Source organism: Typopeltis vanoorti, unplaced genomic scaffold (genome assembly GCF_054136105.1).
Source record: "Typopeltis vanoorti isolate ZY-2024b unplaced genomic scaffold, IOZ_Tvanoo_1.0 HiC_scaffold_72, whole genome shotgun sequence".
NCBI classification, from domain to species: Eukaryota; Metazoa; Arthropoda; class Arachnida; order Uropygi; family Thelyphonidae; genus Typopeltis; species Typopeltis vanoorti.
Window position 1 is genome coordinate 309,665 of NW_028328182.1, and position 21,474 is coordinate 331,138.

A 21,474-nucleotide genomic window follows, 5' to 3' on the forward strand; every position below is an offset into this window, starting at 1 on the left:
TTTCACCTCATTTAGCCCGAATTATATAGCATATATGCGGTTGGCATAGATTCAGCGAGGAACTGGATTGCATCTACGTTTTTAACATACCAGGCGTCCACCTGCCTGAGATTTGAGGGGGAGAGAATTTCACTCCGGATATTTTTTCTAACATATTCCATACATTTTCAGTGGGGTTTAGGTCCTGGCTTTCTAGTGGCCAGGAAATCTGCTGGAAGTCGCTGTCACATTCGCTGAACCACTGATGAACAAGTTTTGCACGCGATATATACAGTAGCGTTGTCATCCATGAAACAACTTCCTCTGTTGGATAAAATGTCAGAATTGCAGGTAGGACTTGATTGGTATTCCTTGGAAAACACCCAACCTTTAAGCAATATCATGGGACCCGTTCCGTAACGATAGAACATTCCCCACACCATGGCTTAAAAGGAAAGTCATCCTCTCCCGCTTACCATCAGTACAGAAAAAGGTGTAATTTGACTCATCCGATCACATGAAGTTTTTCAGTCTTCCAATGTACAGTCACGATGTTCCGACGCCACTGTAGACGAATGAACTTTCCGGTTCCTCGCAGTCTTTTCCGTATAGGTATATGGTTGCCAATACTGATCCTCTTCAATTCCCTTCGCATAGCTCAGTGAGATATGGATCGGGAACAGCCTTCATTAAATGCTTCGGTCAATTGCTTCACATTGAAAGTTCTGCTTGTCTGTACAAGCCTTTCAAGACGACGGCGATCTCTTTCCTGACAGGGTATCGAAGGACCACAGTTACACCTCATGGTTCTTTTTACACATTAAACTCGGGATATCTCATCTGTTGAGAAACCAGTCAACTCTGCTGTTTTCAAAATCGTGGCTCCAGCTAATCAGGTACCAGCAATAAGCCGTTTATTAAACTCTGAAATATTCTTTGTTTTTCGCATTGTGATCAATACTATCGACAATCACTGACCAGCAGCATTTTAAGTAATTCTTTAAAACACGTACTGACGCAAATATCAAATATTTTACATATACGCTGATATTCACTTACGTCTGCATAAAGGATTCTAATTCACTGCGTGCATGTGTATCTCTAGTGTAAACAAACATGGAAAAATGTTGCTATTGACGAAAGAGGCTGCTGGGTCAACAAACATTCATACGTAGTTCAACTGGAAACTTATTAAAGTACATTCTCCTCCTCCTCCTCCATTTCATCTATCTGTGTTTGTTCTCTGGAACAGCCTCCTTTTTCACTATCTTCGTAAATATTGACACATTTCACTATTCAAGATACACATCATTAGATTCTTTTCTCCTCTGATCACTTGCCCATACATACAATTATTGCGTTGTATTGTAGGTTTTCTTACTTCTCTAGTGTGTGTGTGTGTGGGGGGGTAACATAAAAATAGCAATGCTTACTTTGTTGGTTGAAATTATGCTTGCAAAACAAAACACTAAGCTACTCGTATCGTATTATGTCTATTAATTGGTATTTCTTCCGACCTATTTCCCTCTTTTTGAGGTCAAAATCATGAGGTAACTTCCATATAAGGGCATCTAACTTGCTTTCAATTGAAGAAATTCTTATAAAGCTTCTTTGAATTCTAGATGGGATTCAAAACTTTGTCTTTTCACAATACAAATTACAAGTCTTCTGGTAAATGTCGCGACGTTCTTGAGTAAAAAAAAAAAAATGATTATTCTCCGTGGGTCATCCGCAAAGTGACCAACGGTATCTAACTACAGACTTACTAATCAATTTTTTTGTTGTTGTGTAGTTCGGATTGTTTCAAAATAAATGTTCCAAGTCGGAATCCATTTGTTTGAAATATATAGAGTTTTAATTTGAGTAGGAGAGAATATTAAGAAGTTTCTTAAACGAAACAAAAAGTGTAATTTTATCATTTTTGTTATTTCTTAAATCAGAAGAGATGAATCCAATTTTAAAGTCAACTCATGCTGATTATAATGAAGAAAATGGCTAACTAAATACCAAAAAACCATAGATATTATGTCCACTCCATTTACGAAATTATACCTTATTGCAATGCAATCTTAATCTTGTAAGTCTGATATAGAAAAATGTATACAATAAGATAAAAATGTATACAATACATAAATATATACAATATTATTCTGATTATTATTTCCTTGAACATATCTCACGTTCAAGCAGTTTGGATTTTTTCAAGCGTCATAGTGTGATAACTTGGTTTAGGGTCTGGGTTTGACTATATATTAGACATTATAATAAAACTTGTTTATTTCATATATTTAGATAAGAAAGAAACAAACAAAAAATCAAAGGTAAATTTTCCCAATACATTTACTCAAACAGAAAGTTTCAACAAATTCCTTAAGACGATTTATGAAGGATCTAAGTCAAGACTTAAGGAAATCGGATTAAAGAAGATATAATAATATTTCCTTATTTCATTGAACTTGTACATTGCAATAAGAATAAGTTTTCATTATCTCTTCCAGTATTACAGATACACTATTTACACCCGTAAATATTTCAAATATTTCTGGATGTAAATTACAGTAATTTTGAGAGACATAAGAAGTTAGCACAGAGTTGGCGTTCCTCCACGATGCTGAAATTGTCTGGTTGTTTGGCTTTTTGAACTGAAAGCATCCCTCCCCCCCCAAAAAAAAAAGTTAAAATCCCACAAAAAATAATGTGATTGTCTATACCTTTTGCATATTATTAAACTACATAGTGTAAAAATTAGAAACTTTTAGAGAAGGAATATTATTTTCATTTCTTTCCATTAATCTTATAACTGTCACTGCTTACAAATCGAACTCCTCTTTCAAAGCTGTCTTTTTTGTGTTTAATATCTTGTAAGGAGGAATGAAGAAACTAATGTTTCGTGCTTCTTATGAACTCAATTAAATATGGAATTAAAGTAAGTGGAAGTGGGTTAAAATTTAATTATTTGAACTTTGCAGAAATGCGAAATTCTTCTATGTGTTCTGAAGGTAAGATACGTGTGTACTTATATAATATTTTGTAAAAACTTATATTGTAATACACAAGTACTATTTGATTAGTTACATCTAAAATTAATATTAATACTTACTTTTTATATTTTTTGGTTCTATTTCGCAACTTGCACCCGAAAATCCATCCATGCAGCTGATTGAAAAGAAAGTTTAATTATAATTAGCATTCATTTCATAAATGATGCATTTTATAATAAAATTACACTAACTGAGTTTAATGTGATCACCGTCATGTTAAGGAGAAGAAAATTACATGAGAATGCTTTAGACACACAGACACATATGCACGATTTAATGTTTCTTATAAGATAACTCCACTAGAATAATTTTATGAAACTAAATATGCCAGTTATTGATAAGAAGGGGTTGACATCGTTAATATACCTATTTAGTATGTATATTGCTTTTACTTACTTGCAGATAAATTGATTATCGCCCCTGACCTCACATTTTCCATTATTTTTACAAGGGTTTGAACTGCAGATTGCTATGAAAAAAAAAACCGTAAAATACATTAGTACAGTTTAATAAGTTGACTTTAAAAATCTAAGATATCTAATACATACAATATATAACTAACTCTGACACCTATCATCCTTTGCCTGCATAGGCGATATATCAATCGCTTGTATAATTTTGTATGCTGCACAGCTAAAATATGCTTTTCACTAATATGTGATGTGTTTTAAGAAAACTATTCTACCATATTTATGCATTTTGTTTCTTTTTTTATGTCAGTGAAGACTTCCGTATTAATTTCGACAGGTCTTTTTAATTCCTGATAAATGCTCGAAAAGGTTGAGTCTTGTATTCTAAGCCTGCCAGTTTATCGGAATCACTCTATTTTTTTCCATCACAAGACTAGCTTCATTCAAATTTCTGAAGACGAAAATAAACACTGTTGCACTGATGCTGCAACTGTGTTTATTCCATATCGAAGTATTGATGAGTTTGATAAATGATGTTTAAAGAGATTTTGGATGTAAGAATGTTTGACTTCTTGAATAATAATTAGATGGGGTGGTCAGCCACATCATAGCACTACCTAATGTACGGAAAAGCTAAGATGGTTCGGACATGTTGTTGGAATGTAGAACGTTCTGTTGGTCAACAAGATTATGTAAAGTGATTCAAGATGTTTTACTAAATGAAGTAAATCTGAACTCGACAGATCGAGAATATCAAAGAATGCTTTAATAGAACTGGCATACAGTGGCACGACACAGAAGCGAACCGTAGCATAAGGAAAAACACATCTGGGGAAGGAAGATATTTCATCTTGTGAGACATCCATTACTGCTGGTTGCTTGGTAGATTTGTATGCACGGCCGACGGAAGCGGGCATACAGAGCATGCGATGCATGCGTGCACCGCTACGAAGGGAACGCGCCTCCGAAGCACGGTTCATAAGTTCATTTTTAAGAAACAAAATTTTTATCATAAAAAACTAAAAATTCTTAGAATGATCAATATTAAAATAAATAAGGCCGGATACACCGAATAAAAATTTTAAAAATTGTATATTGCCGCCTCTTTGATCAGCCGGCTGTTTACAATTTTGCAGCAAGAGCAGGCTAAATGCTTGCTTACAGAATGTTGTGTCTACTGCAATCTATCTAAAGAGAAACGGTGAACGGTTTTTATGCGCAGAAACGAATGTTCGTACAAAACATTATTTGCTAGTTAACCAGTCATACGGTACGCATCTCAGTAGGCTACTGACACTAGTGGAGTGCTGACTATTATTTCATCTCTGTGTCGTGTTGTGTAATAATTTCTTGTGAGTATAAAATAGAAATGAAATCAAAAATTTAAAAAAAAAGTCACCCGGTGCAAAAAATCGTAAGCATCATGTTGCGAAAGAAGCAGATATTAAGAAACAAACTGGGGCTCTTAATAAATTTGTTAAAATATTAAAATATTCTGATGCAGATTGCAACCAACTCGATACATCAGAAATCAGAGTTGAAGAACCGTGCAAATCATCCAGTTTGCGTGAAAGTACTATTGCAACTATTGAACAAGATAACAACACGCATGATTTAAGTGAAAAACAGATAGGAGAAAATTTAGTTATAGTTGACCACGAAACTAACACATTGTTAGTCTCTCTAAATTTAAAGGATTCAGGTTAATGGGGAAATATTGATGAAAAATTACGAGTTGGTTTAATTGAAATGGGACCTGTTCAAAAGAAAAATATAGTACATCCCACAGATACATATGGTCGTAAATTTGGCGACACGCATTATAATAGAAAAATCGAAAACGGGGAGGTCCTGTCAAGAACATGGCTCATTTATTCCGAAATTTTAAATTCTGATTTTTGCTTTTGTTACAAGCTTTTCGCACCTACTGAATCGAGTAGTCTTGTAGAAGGTTATAATGATTGGAGAAATGTAAGTATAACTTTGCATAGACATGAGACTAGTTTAACTCACATGAAAAATTTCTTAAAATAGAAGGAACTTGATAAAAATTTAAAAAACAAAACTACTATTGATTGCCAGATTCAAAGCATATATGAAATGGAAAATAAACATTGGACGAGTGTTTTAGAATTCTTGATTGAAATTATAAAATTCATTGGAAGCCAAAATTTAGCTTTTCGCGTATCATCTGATAAATTATATGAAAGGGAAAACGGCAATTTTTTTTTTAATTAGTCGAACTGTTTGCGAAGTTTGATCCCGTTATGGAAAATCATGTTGAAAGTGCCCCTACAACGAAATAATAGAGTACATTATTTGAATAAAGACAGTCAAAATGAAATATTGAAAGCTTTAAGTAAAGCAATCAGGGATACAATTGCTTTACTTAAAGCAATTGTATCCTTGATTATTATTTATATTTATAATATTATATTTATAATATTTAGATTTTCGAATTGATAATCTAAATATTATTCCATAATTTTAGACTGCACACCTGATGCAAGTAAAACAGAACAAATGACCATTATTATTCGCTTTGTTTCCTGTGACAATAGAATTGTCATGATCAGGGAAAACATTTTAGGCTTTGCAGATATATCTGATTCTACAGTACGTGGTTTATGTGGAACATTCCCATTGAAGACATGCGAGGTCAAGGGTATGACATTGGGGCAAATATGAAAGGGGAAAAATAGGGCTCCAAAATTTGCTTTTGAACAAAAACCCTCTAGCTTTTTACGTGCTATGTGCTGCTTATACTCTAAATTTAATCATTAACGATGCAGCTAAAGTGAATACAGATACAATTAGTTTCTTTGCAATTATTTAAGAAATATACAATTTCTTTTCATTCTCTTACAAACGTTATGCAATCCTTTTAAAGTTCGTAAAAAAAATTAACATTGAAACAGCCATCAGAAATGCGAAGGAAAATTAAAATTAATGCAATCCGCCCTCTATGATATCAGTTAGGAGATTTTTACGATGCACTTTTTGAAATTTTAAATCATGAAAATTTTAATAAAGAAACTCAGCAGAAAGCACAAATATTATGTGCTAAAATAAAGGATACAAATTTATTTTCTCTCTTATAATTTGGCATGATTTACTTAACAGAATAAACCCTGTGAGTAAAATGCTTCAAGACAAAAATATGAACATTACACTTGCTTTAGAATCTATCGAAAACTTAAAAATATTCTTACAAGAGTATCGATCAGATACAAATTATAAAAAAAAAGTTCTAAAAACGGCAAAAGACCTGAGTTAAGAGGTGGATGGAGACCAAGAATTTAAAACTGGTACGGAATTTAGACTGAATGTGTTTTATACACTTCTAGACGTTGCAATGTGTTCGTTAATAGAACGTTTCGAACAACTAAAAACATATTATGATAATTTCAATTTCTTGTATAGATTACTACAAATTAATAACAAAGATCAATATTTCCTTATTCATTGAACTTGTACATTGCAATAAGAATAAGTTTTCATTATCTCTTCCAGTATTATAGATACAATATTTACACCCGTAAATATTTCAAATATTTCTGGATGTAAATTAATTATGACAAAGATAATGGAGTTAACACAGAGTTGGCATTCCTCCACATGCTGGAATTGTCTCTATGTTTGGCTTTTTGTACTGAAAGCATCCCTACCCCTAAAAAAAAAAAAAGCTAAATTCCCACGAAAAAATAATGTGATAGCCTATACCTTTTGCATAATTTTGAACGTCACAGTGTAAAAATTAGAAATTCTTAGCGAATGAATATTATTTTCATTTCTTCCCATTAATCTCATAACTGTCACTGCTTACAAATCGAACTCCCTTCTCTTTCAAAGCAGGCTTTTTTGTGTGTAATATCTTGTAAGGAGAAATGATGAAACTAATATTGCGTGCTTCTTATGGACTCAACGAAATATGGAATTAAAGTGGAAGTGGGTTACGCTTAAATTTAATTACTTGAACTCTGCAGAAATAGGAAAATATTGTATGTGTTCTAAAGGTAAGAATAAGTGTGCACTTATACCATATTTTGAAGACATCGTAGTGTGTACGATGTCTTCAAATGTGATACATATGATCTTTAATGTGATACACAATAATATTTGATGAATTATATCTAAAATTGATATTAATACCTACTTGTTACGTTTTTCGGTTCTATTTCGCAGTGTTCACCCGAAAATCCATCCGTGCAGCTGATTGAAAAGAAAGGTTTTATCATAATTAGCATTTATTCCATAAATGATGCATTTTATTAATAAAATTACACCAAGTGAGTTTAATGTGATCACCCTCATGTTAACTATAAGAAAATTACATTAGAATGCTTTATACATATAGATACATATGAACGAGTTAATGTTTCTTATAAGATAAATCCATTGGAATAATTTTATGAAACTAAATATGCCAGTTATTGATAAGAAGGGGTTGACATCGTTAATATACCTATTTAATATGTATATTGCTTTTACTTACTTGCAGAACCATTGATTATTGCCTCTGACCAGGCAAATTCCATTATTTTTACAAGGGCTTGAACTGCAAAGTGCTAAGAAAAAAAAAGTAAAATACATTAGTACAGTTCAATAAGTTGACTTTAAAAATCTAAGATATCTAATACATAGAATTTATTATTAACTCTGACAGTGCATCGTTCGGCTGCATAGGCGATACACCAATCGCTGTATAATTTTGTATGCCGCACAGCTAAAATATGCTTTTCACTAATATATGGTGTGTTTTAAGAAAATTATTCTAACGTGTCTATGCATTTTGTTTCTTTTTTGTGCTTTCAGTGAAGACTTCCGTATTAATTTCGATAGGTCTTTTTAATTCCTGATAAATGCTCGAAAAGGTTGAGACGTGTACTCTAAGCATGCCAGTTTATCGGAATCACTCTCTTTTTTTCCATCACAAGACTAGCTTCATTCGAATTTCTGAAGACGAAAATAAATCTTGTAAGGCCATGCTAGACCACTTGATCTGAATGGATTTGATTACGGTTTTTAATTTAGATATGGAAGAGAAACTATTGCACTGATGCGTCAACTCTGTTTATTCTATATCGAAGAATAGATGAGTTTGATAATTGATGTTTAAAGAGATTTTGAATGTAAGAATATTTGACTTCTTGAATAATGATTAGATAAATTAGAGGGGTGGTCAGCCACATCATGGCACTACCTATGTAACGAAGAGCTAGGATGATTCGGACATGTTGTTAGAATGCAGAACATTTGATTGGTCAACAAGATTATGTAAAGTGATTCAGGACGTTTTACGAAATCAGCTAGCTCTGAACAAGATACATCGACAATATCAAAGAAAACTTTATCGAACTAGCATACAGTGGCACGACGCAGCAGCGAACCGTAGCATAAGGAAAAAGAAATCTGGGGAAGGAAGATATTTCATCTGGCGAGACATCCATGACTGCTGGTTGCTTGGTTAACTTATATGCATTTATGTATGTAAGGCTGTGCTTCGAAAAACTGTTAAATTACATCATCAGAGTATGATCCTACTGCCATTTCCCCGTAGACAAAGCTAGCAGTTTAATATCGCATCACTAACTAGCATCGAACTAGCATACAGTGGCACGACGCAGCAGCGAACCGTAGCATAAGGAAAAAGAAATCTGGGGAAGGAAGATATTTCATCTGGCGAGACATCCATGACTGCTGGTTGCTTGGTTAACTTATATGCATTTATGTATGTAAGGCTGTGCTTCGAAAAACTGTTAAATTACATCATCAGAGTATGATCCTACTGCCATTTCCCCGTAGACAAAGCTAGCAGTTTAATATCGCATCACTAAAAGACTATTAAAGAAATCAGCTAACGCCAGAATTTTATTCTCCTATAGGGATCATTTTAACCATGTCTAACTTTTGGAGTTTGAGTGGGACGGTTCAATCTCCACCGGCAGGCAATGAGAGATATTCACTATCACTAATTATAAACATCATCCAGTGAAGAGCGGTAGATCTGAACGTGATAGATCGACAATATCGAAGAAGCCTTTAATCGAACTGGCATATAGTGGGAAGAAGCAACAGTGAACCGTACCGTACCAAATCATAACACTATGTTAACTGTCTGAACACAGAGTTGGTTATACGGTCGAATTTCGTGAGTTTACGGACCCGAGTTTCCGAGAAATAAAAAAAAAAACCTTGCACGTGCCAGAATCAACTAATTCGGGAACTGGTCGAAAAAGGCATAGTAAAAGTTCTACCTCTAGTCATATTTATCTGTCCAAATAATTTAGTATTAATAAACTATGCGTTATTTACTTAATTGGCTTGTTCTTTTTCCAAAAACATCATCAGAATATGAAGTAGAAATATCGGTAATTACTTTTTTCAGTTGTGATATCCTCTTAATTTCAAATTTTTCCTAGTAACAAAGAATGACTATCAGTAAAACCTATTAGTTAAAATAAGAATAAAAAACCTTGTCCCTGCAAGAGATCGACTAACTCAGGAACCGGTCAAAAAAAGCTTATTAAAAGTTCCTCCAGTCGGCGACTAGAATTGATCTTAAGACGCCCTTTCTTTGGGATTGTCCAAATACTTTTTACATGCTTAAAATGGATGAAGTCAATCTATTTGGAAGTAATAGCTGTACTGTAGTCGGACTAGTTCTACATCCCGGGAGAAGTAGTAAATAAGGAATGATATTTTAGCTATTTCATTGGTGCTGTATATACGACAAAATTCATAATATTTCAGCTATTTCATAGAATGGCTCTGATATACAAGAGAAATTTAATATACACTTGCATTCATTTAATATACACTTGCATTCATTTAATATACAAATGCATATTCATTTGCATTAATCGAATGTGGTATTGACAGTATACTACATTTCTGTCCTTTACATGTAGACTTCTAATCCAGACTTAAGCGCTGTTTCGATTGGGAGTGCATTTGGGTGTTCTTTGCCTAAAGAAAAGAAGAAAAAAACTGTGAACTGATCAACTTTGGTATTGCTACTGGGGATTTCTTTCTAATTAATCATCACGCATTCAATACACACTTGATGTCCGATCTCGATCAGCTACACTCTCCCTGCTATTTTGAATCCGAATACTAGAATGACGTGTACTTGAGCAGTCTTCAGTGCACTATTGATGTTTTACATCGAGCTGTTCCCAGAATTAATTCGTATATCCAGGGTCTCCATGGAAACGGAGACCCTGGATATATTTATTTTATTACTTGCCTGAAGTAAGTAATAAAATAAATTGAGTTAAAAGTATATTCATTAATGCTTTTGAATGCGAATATTTGCAAGCATTGTTATTTATGAGAAATAATAGAAATGTTTTAATTGGTCGTACACTTTTTTAGCCAATTCAGTTGCTATTTTAATATGCCAGGCACCTGGTTTGTATGAGAGAAATACCTTGTTTTTCATTATGGTATTTTAATTTTATTGAAGAGATCAGTTCACAGCGATGTCAGTGGATTCACGATATCGCGTTGCCCTTCCGGTAATAGCAAGCTGTTGCAACACGTTGTTGCAACTCGTCAGCAGCAGAAAGCATGTGGAACTTGAGAGTTTCTCAATTCAGAGCTATAAATCATCTATTGGAGAAATGGTTTCCAAGAAAACGCAATGTCACATCATCATCACTGTCCAGAACCTTCGTGTACACAACCAGGCCACTGAAACAGACTCTTTTATTTAATACAGGTTTCACCTCATTTAGCCCGAATTACAGCATGTATGCGCTTGGCATAGATTCCGCGAGGAACTGGAATGCATCTACGTTTACAACATATCAAGCGTCCACCTGACAGTCTTTTAACTGCCTGAGATTTGACGGGAGAGAATTTGCCTCCGGATATTTTTTCTAACATATTCGATATATTTTCAGTTGGGTTCAGATTTAGGCTCTCTAGTGGCCAGGAAATCTGCTGGAAGTCGCTGTCATGTTCGCTGAATCACTGATGAACAAGTTTCGCACGCGATATTTACAGTAGCATTTTCATCCATGAAATAACTTCGCCTGTTGGATAAAATGTCAGCATTGCAGGTAGGACTTGATTGGTAACAATGTTCAGATATTCCTTGAAAAACACCCAACCTTTAAGCAATATCATGGGACCCGTTCCGTACCGATAGAACATTCCGCACACCATGAATTAAAAGGAAAGTCATGCTCTCCCGCCTACCGTCGATACAGAAAAAGGTGTAATTTGACTCATCGGATCACGTGAAGTTTTTCAGTCTTCCAATGTCCAGTCACGATGTTCCGACGTCATTGTAGACGAATGAACTTTCCGTTTCCTCGCAGTCTTGTAGCCCTTCCGGTAATAGCAAGCTCTTTTAATTTTTTTATCGTAAACATTAGGTGAATGACAGATGCAGCTTTGACTCGTTCCTTATTATGAATTAGTTTTGGCGGGCTGCAAAATGGTAGCTACCAAAATTTTGTTTTGGGTACTATCACCCTGCATCTCTCATTTGCTACAAGGAAATAGGTATTTTACTATTGCAATTTCAATATATTGGGTAGTTACAAATGAAATGGCAGATTTTAAGGACGATTGCAAAAGAAGAGAATGAAAAGAATAAGAATACCTGTTTAATCAAAGTAATCTCAAGCTGCATCAATGCATCGTTTCCAACGTGTGGCAAGGTCATTTATAACACATCTGTAAAAATCAGTGTCTCTGGAAGTGATAAAGTCTTCCACTGCCCGATAAATTGATACGTCGTTGGCAAAGAATTTCTTGGACAAAAAATGGCTCAAGTGCCGGAAAAAATGGTGATCTGTTGGGGAATTGTCAGTAGAGTATGGAGGATGAGGCACAATTTCGTATTCCAAATTGTTGATTTGCTGTATGGTTGACACTTCCGTATGTGGTCGGGCGTTATCCTGAAGCAGTAGGACTACATATCTATTCACAAGTGCTGGTTGCTCAAGGCACAATTTGTCATGCATTTGCCACATATCTGTACAATATCTAACTGCATTTATCTTTTAAGGAATGAGTAGTGAATGACACCAGCAGAAGACCCATACAGTAAACAACATCTTCACTGATTGTAGAGGCCTTTGTCTTTCCTGGAGCGTCTTTCACTCCCAACCACTGTGACGAACGTGTACAATTGCCATAGAATATCCGCTTCTCATCCACAGTCACAATTCGTTGCAGGAACCTTTCTTCTTAGAGAGAAGAGCACACTTTCAAACGCCGTGCTTTGTTTTCCTCAGTGAGTTCGTGTGGCACCCAATTGTCGAGCTTCCTTATTTTTCGTATTATTGCCAAGTGCCGTGAAACAGTTGAAAAGTGTACATTTAGTGTCTGGGCGATCTCTCGTACAGTTTGCCGTGGATCTGATTCGATTAAATCCTTTAGTTCATTCGAATCAATGGAGGGAGGATGATGACCACAAATCTCCTGAGCGAAATTTTGCAAACCAACGGCGAGTGGATCTCTCATTAGTTGTTTCTCCACCGAACGCTTTATGGATGTTTTTTACTGCAGCCGCTGCAGAATTTCGCAATTTGAACTCGCAAAGGTATAGCAACCTTAATTGACTGGGTTCAATGATTGACTTGATGTCGGTAGTATTCAGTGTTTAATGCTCGTTGAACGAAACAAATACTACAATTGCATCACCCACGTGTGACGCTGTCACATGACATAAAAATCTGCATATACCTAGGCGCTTGCTTTCTTCAGCAACCAGTGGAAACCTGACAATCATTCAATGGCCATTTAATTTGCAACAATTCGGTTTTCACAGTTATTATTAAATTAAATTCGGTTTTCACAATTAAATTAAGTTGCTCATGACATGATGCAAACATCAGTCTTCTCTGCAGCAAGAAACGTGCAACATCATAAGAAGAAAAGTATTAATAAGTACGTGTGATTAAACATCGTAGGGTTATGGGAGAAAGCGAAATCGAGTGATTCTGATTGCTTAGTATCTTCATATTGCTTGAAATTATTATTTAGTTTAATTACTTTTTATCATTCAGCTGCGAAAGTCTTATTGTACGCTCTATATATCGTCTATATATATATTGTTTATTTTTTAAAAGTGTTAATATAGCTCTGAAAACGAATTTGTTGAAAAGAGTGGATTATGTTAGCCAGAAGATTTACTAATTCATAGAGACTAAAATGGTCCAACTTTTATGTAAAAAATGAATCGCCTTCGTTTCACTAATGTAAATAGTTGTGGTTGACACTAAATTTAGTTTCTCTTAAGATGCAACTGAAGTCATGAAAGCCATACTGAATATTGCTTTCCTAAAAGTAAAGAACTACATATAAACGTGGTCGGGTTGTCATAAATGCGAAATTCTTAAATTTCGAAATACAATTCTCAAAATGTTTCCGTTCTCTTGTATGGTTGGAATTATAGAGCACATCCCATTACAAGGGTATGGCAATAGAAACAGCCTAACATCATAACTTGTTTATGATTTACAGTTGATTGTAATTTAAGTTAGAAGTCGCATATCGCTGATGTAGGCAATGTTAAGAAGAATTTATTATTTGCATAGAATTCTTATACTCAATATGTTAAGAGGTATTATGTTTAATATTCATTCTAACTAATCTTTAGTAAGAAATTTTAACGTATTTTAATAATGGGAGAATTTATCCTATTACACTGAAATTTCTAATTTATGTTCCAAATGAAGTAAATAATCTTATCCAGAATTAAACAGAATGATTTTATTTACTTAATTTTAAGCTAAAACCAGACATTTCAGTGTAATGGGATAAATTTCAAATAGCACAAAGAAATTATATAAGCAGTGTATTCACTAATCGTTAAAATAATCAGTGTACATTTTATCGATATGAAATGTAATAACTCCAAAGAAATATAATAAAGTTATAATATAAAATTATGCAGTTAATCGATTAGGCAAGCACGAGTAAATTCGATAAGTGTTCAACAAAACATGTAAATGCAAAACATAAATAATGCTCTTAAGTTATTTATTTATTTATTTAAGTAAACTAATTTTATGCGTTGCGAATATTTCCTGTATGTATCTGCATATAATGATGACGAGCATAGTTTTTTGTAACCTAATACATCTTGTAATCTGAACTGCTCATCTAGGATATGGATATATTTTTTCAAAAAGTTTATAAATTAACTTGAAAATCGGAACGAAAACTAAACTATTGACCGCAAAGCCAAGCGGAATAAATGCAGTAATTAACAGACACAAAATGCTTGCGTTACTGCTTCAGTTATAATTATAATTATACAGAATTCCCTCTCCCTCTCACCCTACTTGAAGGATTTTTTTCAAAGAAATTGTCGAATCGACTCATGAGAGCCGATTGGACTACACATATTGCAACAGTTGCCAGTACTATCTGAGACGAAGAACAGTTCTATTGATTTTTGTCAGCAGTCTGAAATTATTTTTCTTCACGATGGAAATTGAGCACATTACACATGAAGAGATATTGCTACCTTCCCATGCATATTCTTAAAGGAAGTCTGTAAACGGAAACAAACAAGCAAACAAACAAGGAATTATACTGGATACCAAATAAAAAAGAATCTCCGAAGCCTCACGTTCATCATGACTTTCTGCATTGAAAAGTCTTGAAAAGCAGGCAATGATTGGCATATCTGGAAATTTTGCTTCTAGGTGTTTAATAGCTATGCTATGTATTTATCATATATTGTAGTCTTAAAAGTAATAACATCTGAATAATCAATGTGAAGGTCTAACCATTCACCTGAAAGATGCTAATGAACATTTTGGAAAATAATTTAAAAATCATTTTGAAAAAAATGACATCAATTCCATGATGGATAGCTTTCTGGCTTCTACGACTGGCCTATTTCAGTTACGTCAACATCTTGTCATTGCCACTAATTGCACTAAAGTGAAAGCATCATTTGAAGCTACGAAATTGTATGTTCTCATATATTTACTTAAACCTTCAGCTGTGATATCATTTCGTTCGGTGGCCTCTCTTTCCAATGCAGCTCTAACACTCACCATGCATTCTCTATTCAAATTTAATCTGAGGACTGTTCAGTATATTTTGGATTTGGGTTAAACAGGCCATCCTGATTGAGGAAGTTTGGAAGAAGAAAAACAATTTCCTTACGATATCATTAAACATGACTAAATAAGTCACTTCAGCAGCTGCTTGGGCACTAGCAAGAGCTAGTCGGTGATCCGTGAAGGCGACACAATGATAGTTGACCATGAGTCCATCTGTTTTATCTTTGGGCAGTTTTGCAACTCCCTTTTGCTTTCAAATCATGACAGCTGCTTCATCAGATCCTAACCCCACCAGATTACAAGTTTTTAAGCCTAGACTGTCAATGGTTTCAATTACTTTATAGTTATAGTCTCAGCTTTGCCATCAATGATATTGCAAGTTGATACAAAACTAACCCTGACCTCTTTTCTAAGTTGGCAAACATATTTAATGTACACAATCAGCTTTTAAAACTGATATATCTGTAGTTTCACATAACATTAAACATTGAAATAATCTGCAGAATGTATATTTTTCAGTATTTCAGATCTAATTTCTGATGCTAAAATATCAATCAACTCTTGCATTATTCTGTCTGAGGTATAATGTTCATTTTTACCAACGTTAAGATATTCGTTAAGTAGAAACAGCCCATAGCCTTGCAATGCTCAAGCAATTTTTCAAATAACGTAGAATGTGGCAACTAATTTTTCGCTAACCAATACATAGATCTTAAATTTCCCAGAAAAGCATCTGTCTGCAAGTTATTCAAAATTGAAATTGATTTTTCAATTTGGCCTATTCCAGTTTCTTCTAGTATACGTTTACAATTATATCTAAACAAGAATCAGTGTGTAACTTTCTTTGTCCATGGTCAACGAAGCTTTTTTTTCGAAGGAAGTCTTGTGCATGGCATAGTAACCCAAGTCACTTCCTTCTTTGTGAGTCATCTCTTTCCGTATTTCATACATGTGGAACACATCATTCCATTATCTTTCACCACTAACCAATGGAATTTTTTAAACCACTCACTGTTAATACCCGATAACCGGTTTAGATGCACGTTTTACATTTGAACGAGACTCTGCAGAAATCGACGATTCTGTTGTTGGTTTGGTGTCTTCGTTACTCTTCTTATCGGTTTCATCTTTCTTAAAATAACTTAAGAGTGTGGTTTTCTGGCTTGACTTTTTACTCATTATGGGGTAATTTAATAAATACAAAACATATTACTATTAAATTAATCCGAACAAATTACTGAATTGTGCACTGACAGTAATATCCGAGACACAACGCACGTTATGTCGCAATTTTACTATTATTAATTACTGGGAATGGGAATTGGTATCACTCGGACTGACGTCATAGTCCTCGAGAGTTTCGAGTATTCCCAGAGATCACAAATATATTTGATGCGCAGGACTATTTTCTTTCAAAAAATAAAATATTAAATACTTGACTCACGACCTTCGGACAAAACATTATTAAGAAAAATAAATGGAGCTTTTTAACATCAATTTTTGCCTTTGATTCGAATTCGCTCAATTTTCACAATTTATTTCTTTCAAACATCAAAATTATGTATATTTCGTAAACGATCTTCTTTCCAACCGATACTGTTGTATTCAAGATTCCGATTTTTGTCTTCTTCCGCGTACGGATTAGTGTGCATCAAAGTGAATATCCGAAGCTCTCTAGATGGGCTTGCAATGCAAGACATCGAGCTGGTTTCACGAGTATCGAGACTGTCCGGTTTTATTTCTCATCACTATTAATCAAAAAATGTCTTAAATTATATTTCCACTCTTGCTCATTATTTAGCCATGTCAATTCACAATATTAATTAGCTAGGTGGTTAGAAAAAACCAGCCGGGCAGTTTGCCCATTCAAAAGGTCCCGGGGAGAACATAGCATAATGATCAGAAGATACGAAATTACTCATTCTATGACTATATTTAAACCAAAAAATCATCGTCAATTTAATTAGAATCTTTTAATTAACGATGATCGATGCATTTCATAGTTCAGATTGTAGAGCCTATGAAGAAGAATAATAACTGTGCTTTTAAATGCTAGAAGGAGAGTCATAAAAATATCCCCTTTGAAAATACCATGAAATAATAGCGAAAAGAATTTTTAGACCCTTAATTATGGATGAACATAATATTAGGAACGGAATAAGTTTATAAGTAAAAAACGTCCAATTTAGTGAATCTAAAACCTCTACACAATAAAAGCTGTTATAGAGAATCACTTAACATGAACTAAAAAAGTTAAACACAGCTACTAACTTCGATGATGCTATTGAAATCCTAACAAAATCTCTCTGGAATTGTGCATTAGAAATAGGAGGCGAAAAACGGCACAAAAGAAAGGAAAACTAAAACAGGAACCCCTAGATCTGATGAAGAAAAGAATTGAAATTAAAAAGAGATTTGAATGAGACCAATAAAATAGAATATTCAGACATTTCTAAAACTATATGCAAAAGGATCAAAAATGAAATTAGATCGTATAATACTAGGAAAATTAAAGAAACAATAGTATTATGAACGGCTTAAGACGAACATTATTTATCAATTGGAACAAAGGAAATAACTACTGTAAGAGGAAAAAGTATGAACTTATAAAAAATAGAGATGTAATAATAAAAAGAATTCAGAAATTTTATACTGAATTCTATGAAGACAAGGACTGAGACATAAAAGAATCAACTTGGATAACTCGAGTGAGTTATACAATACGATGCCCCTGAGATCTTACAAGGCGAAGTGGAAATGACCCTGAGGGAAATAAAGAATGGAAAGGTCCCAGGAGAAGATGGAATTATGGCAGACTTTTAAAACTGGGAGGAAGCCCTGTCATCAAACAGATGACCAAACTCTTTAAAAAATGCCTAAAAAATTCAAAATATTGGAACAATTCACTCCTAATGATAATTTTTAAAAAGGGAAATAAGGAGGAAATTAAAAACTAGAAACCTATAAGCCTACTGCTCACCATATATAAATTCTTCACAAAAATTAAAAATAATAGAATAAATTCTAAACTTGAGGGATTGCGATGCTGTGAACAAGCTGGATTTAGGAGGAATTACAATACTTTGGACCATATTCACACATTAAGACAGCTCATTGAAAAAAATATTTGAATACATAAACCCTTATGTCTGGCCTATATAGACTACAAAAAAGCATTTGATTCAGTTAAAACATCTGTAATACTTAAAGCTATTGAACCCCCAGGAAAATGAGGAAAATAATTTGAAACACTAAAACATATTTGCAATCATGCAACTTCTGTAATTAAATTATATAAAAACAGTGAAAATTTTCCAGTACAAAAAGATATCCGGCAAAGCGACACCATATCTCCCAGACAACATTAGAGGAGTTTTAGAAGCCTTGATTGGTAAACAAAAGGAATAAATATAAATCGAGAAAAGTTGCATCATCTGAAATTTACAGATGATGTTGTCCTAATAGCAAATAATCTTGGAGATCTGGAAGAAAGACTAAATCAGCTAAATGAAGCCTCCAGGGTATTTCGATTAAAAATAAATAGAGAAAAAAAAACAAAAATAATGATAAAGAAATACATAAACCAAAGAACTGTCAAAGTTGAAAACCATGAAATAGAGCAAGTTACCACATATGTATATTTGGGCCAGTTCAGGATTTTCAAAGGGAAAGCTTTCGACTAGCGCATACTCCATGTCCTAACATACGGGGGAGAAACATGGACATTAACAGAACTAACCAGTAATCAGTAAACAAAAAGCTGAGAACAATATAACATCGCATGTAGAGAAGTATGCTAAAATAACATTAAGAGTTAGAAAGACAAATACCTGGATAAGATCTCAAACAGCTGTCACGGATATCGTAAAATACATTAAACAGGCTAAGCAGAGATGGGCTGGCCATATTGCCAAATGCAACGACGGGAGGTTGACTAGATAAACAACAGAGTGGAGCCCAATGGATTGAAGAAGACAGGGAAGAAGATGGAGGGATGACTTGGAACAAATTTTAGGAGTGAGATGGATGAGAGAGACAGAAAACCGAGTGGTCTGGGAAACCACTGGGGAGACTTTCGGACAGAACTACAAGGCAGAAGAGAAGAAGAAGAAGAAGTACTGGTTGCAAATAAGAGAAGCCATCTCCGATATTTTTAAGGCAGAATGAACATTTGTACCTACGCTTTCGGAACAGCAAAATTGCAAATATAGGAATAGTAGGAAACATACAATAATTAGTAGTCACTTTTAATTTTAGAATAATATGCTTCTTATTCTGATTTGCTTTATGATGCAACAAAAGTTGCAATCCTTACAACTGCTATCACTATTTTTGTACACAATCAAATTTGCAGTGTTTACATTCTTGAGAACTTAGAAGTACTCGAACAGGTAGTTAACGTTTTCTATCGTACCACTTCCAAAGACTAGAGGATTTTTTCAAAAAAAAAAAAACAACTTTTCTGTGCTAGTTAACAGATTATTGGATTAATTTAACATAAAAGTTGAAAAATAACGTAATAAAATAGTCGGGTTTTGCATCCAAACTGCAAGTAAAAATGGGTACAATTCTTAAAGAAGTAGCGACTAGACTAATTATTCATGCAGTTAAAGCAGGGAAGATCTCGCAGAACAATACTACTGTCGTGTCCGTCATTCTGGAAATAAATTTCTTTGAAACAAACAAATATAGGTAAACTGTGATTAGTATTTGTACCAGAAGGAACTACTATACATAATATTTCGTGAATTTTTAGTATCATTGGATAGAATAATTAGCTTACTAGAATCCTTAATCTCGAAAGACATCACTCTGCATTATTGATTATTATGCCGTATCACAGCAAAAGCAAAAGCGTGATAGACAATGAAAGCTTGCCGCTAAGCAATACTGTTTATTTTTCGAGATCAGTAAGAGATTCCATATCAGCATATTTCAAATAAGGAGAAAGTTTATGATACTACGACTGTTTGACTGGTCTAATTATTATTATTATTATTAGAGACCTCCAGGGAGTCATGGACACATCGAGGGAGGCTACACACACACACACACACACACACACACATACACACACACCAGCTATCATATCATATTCTGGAATATTCGTTCACACTGCTTGCACTCACAACATTCAATGGCAACCCCAATACCAATCAGACACCAACCTCTGAGAGAAAAATCTAGTCTTCACCTCCTTCCTAGCAGAATTGATTCTCAGCTACCAAGGATGTCCCTCTTGTCCTTTCTCCATTCTCCATTAATTGAAAAATTCCGTCAACTGAAATCCTGTATGACCCTTTCAGATGTTTGTACATCACAATCATATCTCCACTTTTTCCTGTTTGCTAGCGTGTATGTTTGCGTCTACAAATTCTCAATCTGTCTTCGCAATCAGTATTCCACAATCCTGATATCATTTTAACATTCCTTTGCATTCTCTCCACTGTATCAGAACCACAACTAAAACCATGAGAACAGACCTGAGCACAATAATCGAAGTGAGCTTATTAACGGCTCGTAAAGAGACAAATTAACATCCTTATCATTACATGTTAAAGTTTCTCAGCATTGCAGTTATCTTTTGAGTTGTATTTATAATCTTTGTACATAGTCACAGAACTTCACCTTCCTATCTCTTAATACTCCAAGATCCCTTGGCTGATCAGTTTCTTCTATCATAATCCCAGCAGTATACGCCATACGACATTGGATATCTAATAATGCTGAAGTGAATGACTTTACATTTACTGACACTGAACTGACATTCATTTTCCCATGCCCACAATTCAGGCCCATTCAAATTATTCTGCAAGTACTGCATATCTATCTATATATAGATATAGGAATTTTATAAGCCTGGTTATTTAACTCCTATATCTATCTGTCTATATCTATCTATCTATCTAACTATCTATCTATGACGTCACTTCTCTCAAAGATGGAGGACAAAAGTTGGTCTCCATTGACAACAGGATAACAACGTTCCGCGCTCGATTTCTCATA

The 21,474-nt window shown here is 34.2% G+C and overlaps 1 protein-coding gene across 1 annotated transcript in view; it reads right to left on the minus strand.

The window, feature by feature from the left end:
- LOC150092093 (uncharacterized) overlaps positions 1-21,474 on the minus strand; it is a gene marked incomplete at its 5' end in the record, with an annotated part of 96,596 nt that overhangs the window by 15,694 nt on the left and 59,428 nt on the right. The window contains 4 exons of the mRNA XM_090415315.1: positions 3,080-3,135; positions 3,417-3,489; positions 7,587-7,642; positions 7,926-7,998. Of these exons, the coding sequence (XP_090271441.1) occupies positions 3,080-3,135; positions 3,417-3,489; positions 7,587-7,642; positions 7,926-7,998 (258 nt within the window). The remainder of the gene's footprint in view (positions 1-3,079; positions 3,136-3,416; positions 3,490-7,586; positions 7,643-7,925; positions 7,999-21,474) is intronic.